A 16009-nucleotide genomic window follows, 5' to 3' on the forward strand; every position below is an offset into this window, starting at 1 on the left:
GGGATGGGATGGGATCCATGGGATCCATGGGATGGGATGGGATGGGATCCATGGGATCCATGGGATGGGATGGGATGGGATCCATGGGATGGGATGGGATGGGATCCATGGGATGGGATCCACAGGATGGGATCCATGGGATGGGATGCAATGACCTTGCTGGCTCTGGTTGCTGCCTTCCCATGCCACTTGCTCCTCCTGCCTCCAAGCACTGGCATTTCCCAGCACGGACAGAGCTCAGAGCATCTCCCATCAGCTCAGGGCAGAGCTGAGAGTGAGCTGAGACTGGCACTGACAGCAAAGATTTGGGAAGAAGAGGTGTTGGGCAGGTGTGGCTCGTGCTGGGGGCACTCACAGCACTGGAGAAGATGGCATTTCCGAGGAGGGGAGAGGGAGTGACTCCCCCCAGGGTGATCTTCCTGGGGAGCCCGCAGCGTGCTGGGGAGGGGGTCTGGAGGGGGTCTGGCTCTGGCCATCAGCAGGAGGGATCAGAATCTGATCAGCAATCAAACAGAATGGGCGATCAGATCTGGAGGGGCAGGTCTTGGGAATGTGTGCCAGGCTCCCATCCCTCCCTGAGCGTTCCTGCCCTTCGTGCACACACGTGGAAGTGCCCCAGCAACATGAAACGATTACTCGGCGAGGAGAATCCAGCTCAGCACTTCTTGGCATTTGTTCGCGGCTTTTCATCTTCAAAGCTCCCTGCAAACATTAGCAAACTAATCCCTGCAACCTTCCTGGGAGATAGTGCAGGATCAAGCGGAGGGAGCATTTATCTCTCCGCAGCAGATGGGGAAACTGAGGCACGGAGCGGTGACGCTGCCGCCGCGGGGCTCGGGGCGCAGCTCGGTGTCAGCGCCGGGGGTGGAGCGAGCCCATCAAGGTGCCGGCCCGACACTCTCTCCCCAAACAAGCCCTGAGTCAATTCGCTGGGCTGGAAGAGCTGTGAGCACACGGGAGAAAATCCCGGCCCCGGGTCAGGGCTCACACCCGGCTCTGGCCGCTCGCCAGGGTGTGACCAGGCTCAGTGCTGTCCCCATGGGTAACCCTGTGGAGCCCCCCTGTCCCCAGCGTGGTGTTTGGCAGCATCTCTGCTTGCAGGAGGGAAACTGAGGCATCCCAGGGCAGTGAGGAGAGGAGGAACGGGGCCAGGATCGCCTCTGTCTGACGGGCAAATGGCAACAGGCAGGGCCCTGGCCAACACCTGCCCGCAGATCCACCTATGAAACCTCTGCCCTGACCCTGGGCTCTTCTCCTCAATAGAACCTCTAGTGGCAAATTGCAGCTCTAATTGGTTTAGCAGAGTTTAATTAGCCTGAACTGATGAGAGAGGAGAGATTCCCTCCTTAAAGGAGCCCAGGGGCAGCAGCAGCAGCTGCGGACTGAGGGGGGAGAATGTTTGGGTGTGAACCTTGTGCTGAAATCCTGCTGCCGGCCTGAGCCAGCGTGGCAGCAGTGCCCAGAGGAAAGGTCAGATGTGAAGCCACCATTCACTGTGCTCCAAAGGGCTCCTTTGTCCCCTTTCCAGCGGCTCCAGCCACCCCCAGCCCTGGCCCAGGGGTTCCTCTGTCTCCCTTTGGGTGCTGCAGAGCTCCCAGGCCAGATCCCCACCCCACTCATTCCGTGGGTGCTGCTGGGGGTCACTCACACCCTGGGGTGTCCGTGGGCTTCAGGGAGACAGCATCACCCTGGGTGTGGGACTGGGAGTAGAATTTTGCTCCCAGCTTTGCTCGAGAAGCAGCACTATGGTATCAGCACAGGCAAGTTGCTTCAGCCACAGGCAGGACAGAGCCCCCAGCATGGTTCTCCTGGCAGCAGGGCAGCCTCAACAGGACCCTGAGCACCCTTTGGCTCTGGGACCCGCTCCCCTCCTGGCCACCAGCCTCCTCCTGCCTTTCCAGCAGCATCCTGGCTGCTCCCTTACAGATGCAGCAGCGAGGTCTGACCCCTTCCCTGGCAGAGCCTGCGGTTGTGCAACCCCACTGGCAGCCGAGGAAAATCCCTGGCTGGCCTCTGCGAGCTGCTCTCGCATCCTGGAGCGTGTGAGTGAGCGAGTGCATCACCACCCACTCGCTCACGGCCATCCCGCTCGGAGCTTTGGCTCCCCAGCCCTCTGCCCTTACATGGGCAATGCTCCGAGCCAGCCTGGGTCACGGCAGCCAGGACAGGGCCACGAGCAGCCCAGGGCCAGCAGCACGCTGAGAACAGGGCGGTCAGGAGCTGCTGGCTCTGTGCTTCCCCCCAGCACTGTCCCTTCTCACAGTGCCCGGAGGTGCTGCAGGGCTCCTGTGCCCGCGGGTGGCACCGATGCCAGCCAGGGTAAACCCACCTCTCTCCCATTCCCAACCCCTCCTGGGGGTTCAGAGGCTGTAAGTGGAGAAGAAAACGAAGATCTGCCTCGCTCAGAGCCTGCCTGCTGGCTGGAGGGACGGAGATGTGGCAGGGACAGTGGCACTGCTCTCTGTCGGTGCACTGCCCACGCTGCCCCTGTCCCCAGAGCACCAAAGCTGAGTCCAGCCCCAACCCACGCCAAAACTGAGCCAAACCCGAGCTGCTCGTGCTGTGCTGGCACCACTCAGAGCCAGGAGGCTGCTGCAGGGCCGGGTGGGTGGTGCAGGCTCCCCTGGGCCCTGCGGCCCCTCTCTGAAGCTCAGCCCTGCCGAAAACATGACCTCAGCTGGGGCCAGTGCACGGGGTGAAACGTTCCTCAGCTGCGTGCCTGCGAGCTGGACGGGCCTTGGGGGCTGGAGAGCCCCCTGTGTCCAGCTGTGTCCCCAAAGCTCTGCCTCGGGAGCGGGGTGACGGTCCCTGGTGCATCCTGAGTCCCCTTCCAACAGGTGGGTGGTGTCTTTGTGGTGGCACCAAGCAAGGAGCAAAGCCAAAGCTGCTCTGCCTTGCCCTGGGGTCTCTGCTCCGTTTCCCTGTCCTGTAGGAGCCCCACAAAGCCTGGGAGCCCCTGAGAGCCAGGGGAAGGGTTCAGGAGCCAGATGGAGCAGTCCTCATGGTGATGGGGACATCTCTGGAGGACAGGGACAGCACATGCCACAGGGGTATGGCCCCACAATTCTCCTTCCTCTGCTAGCCTGGCAAGGCTCAGGGCGGTGCCTCAGTTTCCCTCTGTGTGTTGGGAGTGATTTTGGGTACCAGGCGAGCTGTGGGAGCGTTTGGGGAGCAGAGATGCGAGGAGCCGTGGATGAGACAGCCCACACCGTCCCGCTGCTGCCAGCCGGGGCTGCTCGGGGAGGAGGAGGAGGAGGCAGGTCCGGCTTCATGCGAGGATGGGTGGGGAAGGCGCGGGGTCGGGCAGGGGAGCGCAGGGACGGGCAGGGGAGCGCAGGGACGGGCAGGGGAGCGCTCTGGGGTCCCCCACACCTCGGGGTGTGCACAGACACCGCTCTGCTCCGCTCCACTGAGAGCACCCCCAAACCACCCCCGAGCCATCCCAGTGCCGGTGGGACACACGGACACGACACACGGACACGACACCCACCCCCCCCCACCCACCCACCCACCCACCCACCCACTCGTGACGATCTCTCCTCCCCCCGCTCTCATCCCCCTCGCTGCCCCCCGACTCCCCCGCCGCTGCCCCCGCCCCGGCCCCCCCCGCGCCGCCCCGCCCGGTGATTCACGCCGCCCCGCCGCTTTATAGCTCGCTCGGTCTCGCCGCCGCCTCACACACACACACAGCAACAGGTCACCGGTCACCGGAGCGCCCCGGCCCGTCCCGGCCCGTCCCCGCCCGGCCCGGCCATGCCGCTGCGGCTGGCGCTCTGCCTGCTGGCGCTCTGCAGCCCCGCCGCCGCGCACGGTAAGGCACACGGGGGTCCCGCTGCACTCCGTCCGTCTGTCCGTCCGTCCGGTAACGCCGCTGCCGCCGGCAGGTGCTCGGGGCGGGGGCGGCCGGGCCCGGGGTCGCGACGCCGTTATGGGGTGGCAGCCCCGGGCTCCGATGTCCCGTCCCCCCCCGGGCACCGATGTCCCGTCCCCCCCCGGTTCCGATGTCCCGTCCCCCCCGGTTCCGATGTCCCGTCCCCCCCGGTTCCGATGTGCCGTCCCCCCCCGGGCTCCGATGTCCCGTTCCCCCCGGGCTCCGATGTCCCGTCCCCCCCGGGCTCCGATGTCCCGTTCCCCCGGGTTTTTATTTTTTTTACCGGGCGGAGCGGCGGCTGCCGGGTGCCCGCCGGTGCCGCTCCGGTGTCCCCTCTGTCGGGCGGGTCCCCGGGTCCCGCCCGGTGCCGCAGCCGCGTCCCGGATGGCGGCGATCGGGACATCCCGCGGCCGGTGTGTGTGTGTGTGTGTGTCCCGGGGGATCCCCGTTACCGGGCTGCGTGTCCCCGGTGGGACGGGCCGGGAGTGGCGTGGGGAGTTCGGAGCCTGGACCCTCCCGGTTCCGGTGACACCGGAGTGGGGCTCTGCCAGCCCTTCCCATCTCCGGTGCTCCCGCAGCGGATTTGGAGTTTCCACCTTCCCTTCGCACGGCGCTGAATGTTCCGTGGGGAGCGGGTGTTGTAACGGGAGATGGAGCTCGGAAAACCAAGTGGATAAACCCGTGCAGGATAAACCCGCGTGTTGTTGGAGCTGCCCGAGGTGTGCGGGCGCTGATCCCCGGGGCTTTGCTCCATCCTGGGCTTGTGACCGCACCAGAATCGTGTGAATGGGGGCAAAGAGAGGCACAAGGGGTTTAGGGCAGGGACAGGCTCCGCTTTGGAGCCGGGTGAATCCTGCTGAGGAGGGCAGCGACTCCCGCCTGGCAGCGCAGGACCCGTCCCTGCCCCCAATCCCTCCCTCCCTTCCATCTCTCGCCGTTTAGCAAACCTCAAGCACAGCTAATGAGAGCACGAACCCAAATAAGCGTCACAAGAGGCTGGTTTGCAGAGGCGGAAATTGCAAAGAAATCACTCACGAAAAAAAAAAAAAAAAAGAAAGAAATTTTTTTCTTTCTTTCTTTTTTTTTTTTCCCTAACTGATTCGCTGGTGGGTCACGGAACAAACAGGCTTTTGAGTCAGAGGGAGCAGTGCCAGACCCGAGGGCTGGGGCAAGTGCCCTGTGCTCCAGCCACTGGCTCAGATGCTCCTTGCAGAGGCCGTGGGTGTCGGGCTCCTGTGTCAGGGAACAGTTCCATCCCGCTGTGCACATGCCAGGAGATGCCAGGAGATGCCACCCAGCCCTCACAGCAGCCACCCACTGACAGGAGCCAGCACAGAGTATCTCTGGCTTCCCCAGTTTGTCTCAGGCTCTGGGGCGATCCCTGTGTCACTCTGTCTGGGACCCCCTGGCTGTGGGGCCAGGCAGGAATCGGGCACAGAGGCAAGCCACAAGCCCAGATCCTGGCTGGCAAGCTGGGCATCTCCCAGAGCATCCATCACGGGGAGTGCTGGGGTAACTGGTCCATCCCTGTGGTCCAAGTGCTGGATTTGGATTCTGTTGGCAGGACAGGGCTGGCAGCAGCTTTGGGGTGGCCATGGGGGCACTGAGTAGCCATGGCAGGGACCCTTGGAGATGCCTGCTCTGGGACAGACCTTGTGCCAGCACTGAGCATCTCTACATTCCCCAGTTTGTCTCAGGCATCGGAGTAATCCCCGTGCCTCTGCTCCAGCCACAGCCAGGATCTCTCTGCCCTTCTCAGGGGTCCTGGCACAGCAGGAATTCCTCACCCTCTGCAGGGATCCCTCACCCTCTGCCCTTCTCAGGGGTCCTGGCACAGCAGGAATTCCTCACCCTCTGCAGGGATCCCTCACCCTCTGCCCTTCTCAGGGGTCCTGGCAGCACAGGGATCCCTCACCCTCTGCCCTTCTCAGGGGTCCTGGCAGCACAGGGGATCCCTCACCCTCTGCCCTCTCCACAGGTGGAATCTGCTGGCTGCAGCAGGGCAAGGAGGCCAAGTGCACCATGATCCTCAAGACGGGCGTGACGTGGGAGGAATGCTGCGCCAACGGCAACGTGGACGTGGCCTGGTCCAACTACACCTACCCAGGCAACAAGATCAGCCTGCTGGGCTTCCTGGGGCTGGTCACCTGCCACCCCTGCAAAGGTGACGAGCTCGGGGGGCTGCTGTGGGGAATGCGTGGAGCCCCGGGGGCAATAATGCAGCTGAGGGTGATGCAGCAGCACAGAACCCTCACCAGAAGGGCTCTCCTTGGTGGTCTGGGGCAGCACAGGGACCCCAGGGAGTGCTGACCCCACGCTCCTGCTGCTGCAGCTCCTGCTTGGATGCTGCTGTGGAGCAGGGCTGGCGGGACAGCCCGTGTCCCTCAGCTGCTCCCTGGTTTTGAGTGTGTTTTAGTTGATCTCCCAGCGGAGAGAGGGATGCATGACCCAGGTCTTGGCCGGGCAGCCAAGTGCAGGGAGAGGATCTGGAGCTGGCTGTTCCCGAGTTAACCCCTCTGTGCTGGGGCCTCCCTCCCCTGCTCACAAGGAAACTTGGTCAGGTTTTTTCTCTGAAGGGGGAAAAAAAAAAAAAAAGAGATCCATTTCTCCTTCCCCTCGGCTGCCCCTCGCTCCTCCCAGCGCGTGTGTGAAATGGCTTTATGTAACGGGCAGTTCCACAAAGTGGAAACTCTCCAGCTGTGAGTTCCAGCCCCGCCAGATGTTTTGGCGTGTGCCGGAGCCGCGGCTCCTCCAGCCCTTGCGTGGCTGTGTGAGAACAGCTCCAGGACCTGCTGCCCGCAGGAGGCAGGAGCAGGGCTTGGGAAGGTCATGTTGTTATTTGCTTAAAGGGGAAAAAAAAAAAAAAAGAAAAAAAAAAAAAAAAAAAAAAGAAGAAAAAAGAAGGTTTTTAACCAAACCACTTCCCCCAGCTCCCCACACCGCTCAGCGCTGCTGCAATGGCAGCTCCTCAAGCCCATCCTGCTGCTCACTGTGCCAGCTAAAAGCTGAGCGAGATCCTGGCCCCATCCCCATCCCTGCTTGGAGGGAGTTGGGAGCACTGGGACCCTCTCCAGGGGCTCCCCTGTGGCTGGAGAAAAAGTGTCTGAGGACAGGCAGCCCTCAACCATCAGTCTGCACTCACCTCACTTATCTCTGTCAGGCGTTTGGGGGACGCAGGGAGGGCTGAGAGTGACCACAGACCATGGTGGGGGCTGAGGTTCCTGGGGTTTATTGGAATTTGGGGGACGCAGGGAGGGCTGATCATGGTGGGGGCTGTGGTTCCTGGGTTTGTTGGACTTTGGGAGACCCAGGGAGGGCTGAGAGTGGCCACAGACTATAGTGGGGGCTATGATTCCTGGGTTTGTTGGAGTTTGGGGGATTTGGGGGGACCCAGGGGGGGCTGAAAGTGGCTACAGACCATGGTGGGGGCTGTGGTTCCTGGGGTTTGTTAGAATATGAGACCAAGGGAGGTCTGAGAGTGGCCACAGACCATGGTAGGGCTGTGATTCCTGAGGTTTGTTGAAGTTTGGGGGACCCAGTGGCCACAGACCGTGCTGGGGGCTGAGGTTCCTGGGGTTTGCTGGAATATGGGGGGACCAAGTGGCCACAGACCATGCTAGGGACTGTGATTGCAGGGGATTGTTGAAGTTTTGGGGTACCCAGTGGCCACAGACCATGGTGGGAGCTGTGGTTCCTGGGGTTTTTTGGTGTTTGGAGGACCCAGGGAGGGTTGAGAGTGGCCACAGACCATGGTGGGAGCTGCGGTTCCTGGTGTTTTTTTGGGATCTGGGGGAACCCAGTGGCCCCAGACCATGGTGGGGACTGTGATTCCAGGGATTTGTTGGCATTTGGGGGACCCAGGGAGGGCTGACCATGCTGGAGGATGTGATTCCTTGTGGTTTTTTGGCGTTTGGCACCAAGATCTTTGAGGAAACCACAGGAGAGCCTGGCCAGCACGTGCACCACACCCCCCCACCCCCAGGCAGCCCCTGCCTGTCCCATCCAGATGGAGCTGGTGCTGCTCCTCACCAGGCTCCAGAGGCCTCGCTCGGAGGAGCTGTGAGGCTGGGAGAGGTTACTCCAGGATAAAACGGGCCGGGGATGGTGCTGGCCTGACCCTGGGGGCTCCTCAAATGGGTCTCTGGGGGGAGGTGAAATTCCTGGCTCCAGCTGCTGGGGACACGGTGTCCCCCCAGGAGGACCCAGAGCAGGGCCGGGGTCACGGGTGGATTTTCCAACTGCTCCAAAGTGTCCCTTGCTGGGATGGTCGGGATGATTGGATTCTGCACTGCTGGCAGCATCTCAGAGTGGAGGGTGACAGGGTCTTGTTTGTTGTGGCAGCTTTGGGATGTGGAGGTGCTCTGTTCTGCCCTGGTGTCCCCAGATCTCATTGGGACATGGAGATGCCCTGTTCTGTCCTGGGGTCCCCCAGTCTCATCCTTCTCTTCCCTGGGACAGCCCCCAGCTATGAAGATCAGGGAGCAAAACAGGAAAGTGTTTCCCAGCAGGGAATTTCCCCCAGGGACAGCTGGGCCAAGCGCGCAGGGAATTTCCCCTTCTTCCTTTTTCTTCTCCTCATCCTCCTGTTTGTCTTTCTCCCCCTCCTGCTAAGGTGGCCCATGTCCCACAGGGAAATCCGCCTGTGTGCCTCCCAGAGCTCCCAGCACACACCCTGGCTGTGGGGATCCTTTTTGCTGGGGTAAATCCCCATTTTGGGAATCCTTTGGGTCCTGCCCTGCAGTCCCAGCAGTGCCTGTGTCCTATGGGGAGCTGTGGGGGCATTTTTGGGGTGAGGGGTGTGTGTGAAATCCCCCTGTGTGCCTCCCAGAGCTGCCAGCACACGCCCTGGCTGTGGGGATCCCTCCTAATGGGGGTGAATCCTCATTTTGGGAATCCTTTGGGTCCTGCCCTGCAGTCCCAGCAGTGCCTGTGTCCTATGGGGAGCTGTGGGGGCATTTTTGGGGTGAGGGGTGTGTGTGAAATCCCCCTGTGTGCCTCCCAGAGCTCCCAGCACACGCCCTGGCTGTGGGGATCCCTCCTAATGGGGGTGAATCCTCATTTTGGGAATCCTTTGGGTCCTGCCCTGCAGTCCCAGCAGTGCCTGTGAACTGGGAGTTATAGGAGCATTTTTGGGGTGAGGGGTGTGTGTGAAATCCCCCTGTGTGCCTCCCAGAGCTCCCAGCACACGCCCTGGCTGTGGGGATCCCTCCTGATGGGGGTAAATCCCCATTTTGGGAATCATTTTGGCCCTGCCCTTCAGTCCCAGCAGTGCCTGGGAGTTATGGGAGAGTTTTGGGGTGAGGGATGTGTGAGCTTTAGGTGGCAGTGCCTGTGTCCTATGGGGAGTTATGAGGGCATTTTGGAGTGAGGGATGTGTGTGCTTTAGGTGGCAGCTCCTGGGAGCTGTGGGGGCGTTTTTGGGGTGAAGGATGTTTTTGTTTTAGGGTGGCAGTGCCCGTGTCCTATGGGGAGCTCTGGGGGCATTTCTGGGGTGAGGGATGTGTGTGTTTAGGGTGGCAGTGCCCGTGTCCTATGGGGAGCTATGGGGGCGTTTTTGGGGCTGTGCTTTAGGTGGCAGTGCCTGTGTCCTATGGGGAGTTATGGGGGTGTTTTTGGGGTGAGGCATGTGTGTGCTTTAGGTGGCAGTGCCCGTGACCTATGGGGAGCTATGGGGGCATTTTTGGGGCTGTGCTTTAGGTGGCAGTGCCCGTGTCCTATGGGGAGCTATGGGGGCATTTTTGGGGCTGTGCTTTAGGTGGCAGTGCCCGTGTCCTATGGGGAGCTATAGGGGCATTTTTGGGGTGAGGGATGTGAGTGTTTTAGGTGGCAAAGGGGGATCTAAAGGAAAATCCCTGCTGCTGACCCCTTTGCCTGTCCCTGCACAGCAGCCTGGGCCCCTGGCTGGAGCTGCCAGCCCCGCCAGCGTGGGCACAGCCCTGGGGCACTGGCAGCACCGCCTGGGCCTGGCCCCCACGCTGGCCTGGAGGTGACCTGGGGGGGACAAAGCATCTGCCTGTGTGGGGAGCAGCTCTGGCTGCTGCTGCTGCTCTTGTGCTGCAGTCGGGGAGCGAGACAGGGCCGGGCATTGTGTGCAGGGAGCAGCGGCATTCCCATTGCCCCGGCAGCTCCCGGAGCCCGGCTCCTTCTGCAGGGCCTTCAGAGATGGAGTTTTTTTTTCCATTGCACAAGAAAAAGAAATGTCTCCTTCCAAAGAATAAATAGATGGGAAGGAGTGAGCGGTGCTGAGCTCCGGGGCTCCGGCTGGGGCGAGCACGGGAGGATTCACGGAGCTGCAGCCAAGGAGCTGCTCCTGCTCCGGGGCTGAGCACATCCAGATGCTGCTGGGACAGCTGGGCCCAGCACGCTGGCCTGACCCGGGGGGCGTTGGGGACCACGGGGGGGACACCCTGTGGTGTGTCACTGTGGGGCAGGGGTGTTTGGGACCATGAGGGGACACCCTGTGGTGTGTCACTGTGGGGCAGGGGTGTTTGGGACCATGAGGGGACACCCTGTGGTGTGTCACTGTGGGGCAGGGGCGTTTGGGACCATGAGGGGACACTCTGTGGTGTGTCACTGTGGGGCAGGGGCGTTGGGGACCATGAGGGGACACCCTGTGGTGTGTCACTGTGGGGCAGGGGAGTTGGGGACCATGAGGGGGACACCCGTCCTGCTTGGTGTCATGCTGTGCAGCTGGGGCGTTGGGAATGACAAGGGGGACACCATGTCCTGCTTGGTGTCACACTATGGGGCATGGGTGTTGCGGACCATAAAGGGGACACCCTGTCCTGGGGCGGGGGTACTGGGGACTACAAGGGGGACACCCTGTCCTGCTCGGTGGCACGTTCTGGGGCAGGGGTGTTTGGGGACCATGAGGGAGACTCCCTGTCCCACTTGGTGTCACATTCTGGGGCAGGGGCATTTGGGACCACAAAGGGGACCCCCTGTCCTGCTTGGTGTCACATTCTGGGGCAGGGGTATTGGGGACTACAAGGGGGACACCCTGTTCCACCCTGTGTCACACTATGGGTCTGGACAGGGGTGTTTGGGACCACAAGAGGGACACTCTGTCCTGCTTGGTGGCACACTCTGGGGCAAGGCAGGGGTGTTGGGAATGACAAGGGGGATGCCCTGTCCTGCTCAGTGTCACACTGTGGGGCAGGGGTGTTTGGGACCATAAAGGGGACACCCTGTCCTGCTTGGTGTCACACTGTGGGGCAGGGGTGTTGGGGACCATAAAGGGGACACCCTGTCCTGCTTGGTGTCACACCCTGGGGCAGGGCTTTGGGGACACCCTGTCCCACTCGGTGCCACACTGGTGCCTGCCCCGGCGGGTGCCAGCCGCTCACGCCGTGCTGCCCTCTGTCCCCAGAGAGCTGCGAGGGCGTGGTGTGCGGCCCCGACAAGGTGTGCAAGATGAAGCACGGGCGGCCCCAGTGCGCCTGTGCCCCCGACTGCTCCAGCCTGCCCCGCAAGCTGCAGGTCTGCGGCTCCGACGGCTACACCTACCGGGATGAGTGTGACCTGCTGACAGCCAAGTGCAGAGACCACCCCGACCTCGAAGTGATGTACCAGGGAAAATGCAAAAGTAGGTGCCTCTATTCCCCTCTGCATCCCATCCCCATCCTGTCCCTGTCCTGTCCCCATTCCCTGTGGGACAAAGAGGGAGGATCTGTCCTCTGACCGTGCTCACAGGGGTCTCAGGTTGAGGGAAGAGATGAGGATGTGACTCCATGTTTCGGAAGGCTTGATTTATTATTTTATGAGATATATTACATTAAAACTATACTAAAAGAATAGAAGAAAAGGTTTCATCAGAAGGCTAGTTAAGAATAGAAAAAGAATTCATTAATAACAAAGGCTTGTGTCTCGGACAGAGAGTCTGAGCCAGCTGACTGTGATTGGCCATTAATTAGAAGCAACCACATGAGACCAATCCCAGATGCACCTGTTGCATTCCACAGCAGCAGATAACCACTGTTTACATTTTGTTCCTGAGGCCTCTTAGCTTCAATCCTTCCTCCTAAGGAAAGGATTTTTCATAAAAGTTGTCTGCAACACTGTCCTGATATAGGTCCCTGCAGGACATGGGGCTCACTGTCCCTTGAGGGGACACTGCAGCTTGTTGGTGCAATGGGGTTTGGCCTTGCCTCAGGCTGAGCAGTAACAGTCCCTAAAATGTCATTTACAAACGTCAAGCCCCTATTTTTTTTTCCTCTGTTGTAAAGCGTGCAGCGATCCACCCAGCCCTGCCAAGAGCTGTCAGAAGGATTAGGGTTATTTTTCCAGCCCTCCTTTCTGGAAGGCTTTGCCTGCCGAGCTCTGGGAAACGTGGGGCAAGAAATGGGAGCTGGGAGAGCTGCAGATGCCAAATCTTCCAATCCATCAGGGAAAGAGAGGAGGGTGGAGGGACAATGGGGGTGCGTGAACCTCCACCCTCCCCTGTGCAGGGGCTCTGGTGCTGCTGCTCAGGCTCCCTCCACCCCTGTGAGCCCTTGTTCCAGCTCTGGCTCTGCTCCAGGGTGACCCTGCCCTTCCCTCTCGCCGGGGCCAGCACGGCAGCTGCCAGCCTGGCCCCAGTGGCTGCTGCTCCCTGCCAAGGCACCTGCGTGGGCTCAGCCCCGCTCTGCTGCAGCTGGGCCTCAGCTCCTCCCGCCTGGCAGAGCTCTGGCCAGGGCTGAGCCTGCGGACTCGAGGTCATCCAGGGGCTCAGGATGCCGGCCCCTGCCAGCCCCTGCCCTTGGGAGCAGCTCTGGTGGGAGATCAGGGCCCTGTGGCTCTGCTCTGTGCCCTGGCAGCAAGAGGAGGGAGGGGACTGGGTTTCCCTGGGGTGATGCCCAAAGCCTGTGGGAAGGGCATGGGGTGATGCCCAAAGCCTGCCAGGGGTGAAGTAGCTGTGAGAAGGGCATGGGGTGACCCTGGGGTGATGCCCAAAGCTCTGAGAAGGGCATGGGGTGATCTTGGGGTGATGCCCAAAGCCGGCATGGGGTGACCCTGGGGTGATGCCCAAAGCCTGCCTGGAGTGAAATAGCTGTGAGATACAATAGCTGTGAAATATTTCAGGGATGAAATAGCGTGAGAAGGGCATGGCCATCCCTGGGGTGATGCCCAAAGCCTGCCTGGGGTGAATTAGCTGTGAGAAGGGCATGGGGTGACCCTGGGGTGATGCCCAAAGCCTGCTAGGGGTGTGTGAGAAGGGCATGGCCATCCCTGGGGTGATGCCCAAAGCTGTGAGATATAATAGGTGTGCAATATTTCAGGGGTGAAATAGCTGTGAGAATGGCATGGGGTGACCCTGAGGGTGATGCCCAAAGCTGTGACAAGGGCATGGCCATTCCTGGGGTGATGCCCAAAGCCTGCCCAGGGTGAAGGAACTGTGGGAAGGGCATGGGGTGAAGCCCAAAGCCTGCCTGGGGTGAAGTAGCTGTGAGATACAACAGCTGTGAAATATTTCAGGGGTGAAATAGCTGTGAGAAGGGCATGGGGTGACCCTGAGGTGATGCCCAAAGCTGTGGGAAGGGCATGGCCATCCCTGGGATCACTCCAACACTGCTTCCCCGCAGAGTCCTGCTCCAGCGTGGTGTGCCCTGGCACACACACCTGCGTGGTGGACCAGACGGGCAGTGCCCACTGCGTGATGTGCCGGACAGCGCCCTGCCCCGAGCCCACCAGCCTGGACCGTGCCCTGTGTGGCAACAACAACGTCACCTACCCGTCGGCGTGCCACCTGCGGCGTGCCACCTGCCACCGCGGCCGCTCCATCGGCGTGCGCCACTACGGCAGCTGCTCAGGTGAGCAGGGAGGGCAGGGGGAGGCAAGAACCGACCCCCAGCCCCTGCCCACCCCTCACACCCTGGAGGAGGTCGGGAGGGATGGAGAGGAGAGATCTCTGCAGGCAGGTGGTGGAATTTGGGGTTTATTGCAAAGGGGCGAGTGCAGGGAGCTGCTGGGAGCTGCCAGGCACAGCTCAGAGCAGGCCCGAGAGAGAGAAAGAGAGGGAAAGAGAGTGGTAAAGAGGATAAGAGAGTGAGGTTCCTGTTATAATACAATAAATCTTCTTCTGGTCTTGGAATTTGGGGTTTATTGCAAAGGGCCTGGGTGCAGGGCCCTGCTGGGAGCTGCCAGCCACAGCTCAGAGCAGGGCTGAGAGGAGAGAGAGGTAAAGAGAGAGAAGGCAGGAGCATGGTAAAGAGATGAGAGAGTGAGGAAGAGTAAAGAGGGTAAAGAGAGAGTAAAAGAGGACGAGGTTCCTGTTACAATACAATAAATCTTCTTCTGGTCGTGGAACTTGGGGTTTATTGCAAAGGGCCTGGGTGCAGGGCCCTGCTGGGAGCTGCCAAACACAGCTCAGAACAGGGCTGAGAGGAGAGAGGGGGAGAGAGGATGAGAGGGTGAGAGAGTAAAAGGGGCAAGAGAGTGAAGTTCCTGTTAGAATACAATAAATCTTCTTCTGTGTTGAATATTCTGATTCTCACTAACCAATCTAGTACAAGATACAAATCCTATAGCGTTTACATACAGCCTATAAGAATCATTACATTACCACACTGTGTTACATTTTAAACCCTAAAAACTCCTCTTTGGGCCCTTTCTGCCAAGCTGTAGGGTCTGCTCTGACCCTTGGAGCTGCCTGCAAGCAGAGGGAATTGTTTCATCAAAAAGATATCACCTTCAGCCAGCCACACCATTGTTTTCCCGTTGTTCAGTAATTAAGGGATCCCAAAGCTTGCTTTCATTTCCATCTCGCTCATAGTTTCTATATTCTCAAAATCTTTTGCCAGACAATCATATTTATAAGGCTTTCCTGTTTCATCTTCCCCAACAACACCCCTCTCACCGCTTTCCTCTGTTTCCAGCTGCTGCCAAGTTCTCTGCAGAGACGGACAGCGTGGAGGAGAACTACGTGTGAATCGTCCCTCGGCCGAGCTGGGAGACAGGGGCATTATGTGTATATTGTACAAACCATATACCTGATATTTATTAAGATTTAAAATGATCCTTATTTATCCCTGTGTATGTTAAGCAGTCGCAGGGGGCTCCATTCCCATCCTGCCAGCCAGGGAGCAGGGGAAGGGGGCTCGAGGTGCCCAGGGATGCTCTGGTGCCCTCCTTTGCTGCCAGGGCAGTGCGGAGGGGTGTCCGTGGGCTCCCCCCACGTGTCCTTGGCCAGCAGCCCCGGGCCTATTTATTTTTGGATGAATTCTCGGTACTCTGCTGACGTTTCTGGCCAGGAGCTCAAGGTCTAGAGGGAATCTGCACTTTCGCCTTCCCCGAGGGGCTCGGCCCCAGCTGCCAGTGGCAGGAAAGGCAGTGCACGCTGCAGCAGATTGGAGAGAGATAGATATATATTTTTATATATATATATATATATATAAAAACATATCTAGGTTGTTGTCTCCTAAAGTTTCAGCACGTGTGTGTTCAAATGGATTTCAGTTTGGGTTTTAAGTGGATTTCAGTTTAGGTTTTTTTCCTAGGCCCGTTCAGACCAGGCTCCCACCAGCTTTAGAGGTGATGCCAGTGCCTGGAGGGTTGGGACAGTGGCAGTCCTGCCTGGGGGGCACAATTGTCCCCCTACTAGAGCCCATCATCCATGGCAGCTGCCCCCAGCCCCCCTAATCCCTGCCAGAACAGCTTTGGGCACAAAGGGGAACTGGCCCTGTCCCCCCCCAGGACCTGCACCCCCTGCTCTGCCCACACCTGTATTTATTTTCACTCCTTCTCTCATTTCTTCCGTTGTCACCTGTGTAAATACCAGCTCAGCTCTGACACCAAAAAAGCTCTTGACTTTATATAAATATCATATATATATTATATATAAAAATACCTTATTTTCTATTTTTGTATGACTGGGTTCTGACCCCCGAGGTAGATGCTTTGGGAACATCCACATTCCCTCTTCCATATTGTTGGGGCATTTTACGGCTGTGTTATGATTTGGATTGCAATTAAAAACCAGAATAAACAGTGCTGTGTGTCTGGTTTTGTTGGCAGGTTCTGGGGTTGCAGGAAACTTTGTTCTCCTTGGGGCTGTGCATCCACACGAGGGTTTGGGGATGTGGGGAGCCCCCCACAACCTTGAGGAGCTGCATCCCATCAGCTCCAGCTCCACGCTGGGCTTTTCCAGCTCCAGCAGTGGGA

General features: G+C 59.6%; 1 protein-coding gene across 1 annotated transcript; it reads left to right on the forward strand.

The window, feature by feature from the left end:
• Positions 1-3753: 3753 nt before the first annotated feature.
• On the forward strand, positions 3754-15835 carry FSTL3 (follistatin like 3). The gene is made up of 5 exons (XM_063160714.1): positions 3754-3811; positions 5850-6035; positions 11241-11456; positions 13432-13659; positions 14725-15835. The coding sequence occupies exons 1-5, from the start codon at positions 3754-3756 to the stop codon at positions 14775-14777; spliced, it is 741 nt and encodes a 246-aa protein (XP_063016784.1). The 3' UTR covers positions 14778-15835.
• The last annotated feature ends 174 nt before the right edge of the window (positions 15836-16009 follow it).

Source organism: Melospiza melodia, chromosome 7 (assembly GCF_035770615.1).
Source record: "Melospiza melodia melodia isolate bMelMel2 chromosome 7, bMelMel2.pri, whole genome shotgun sequence".
NCBI lineage: Eukaryota > Metazoa > Chordata > Aves > Passeriformes > Passerellidae > Melospiza > Melospiza melodia.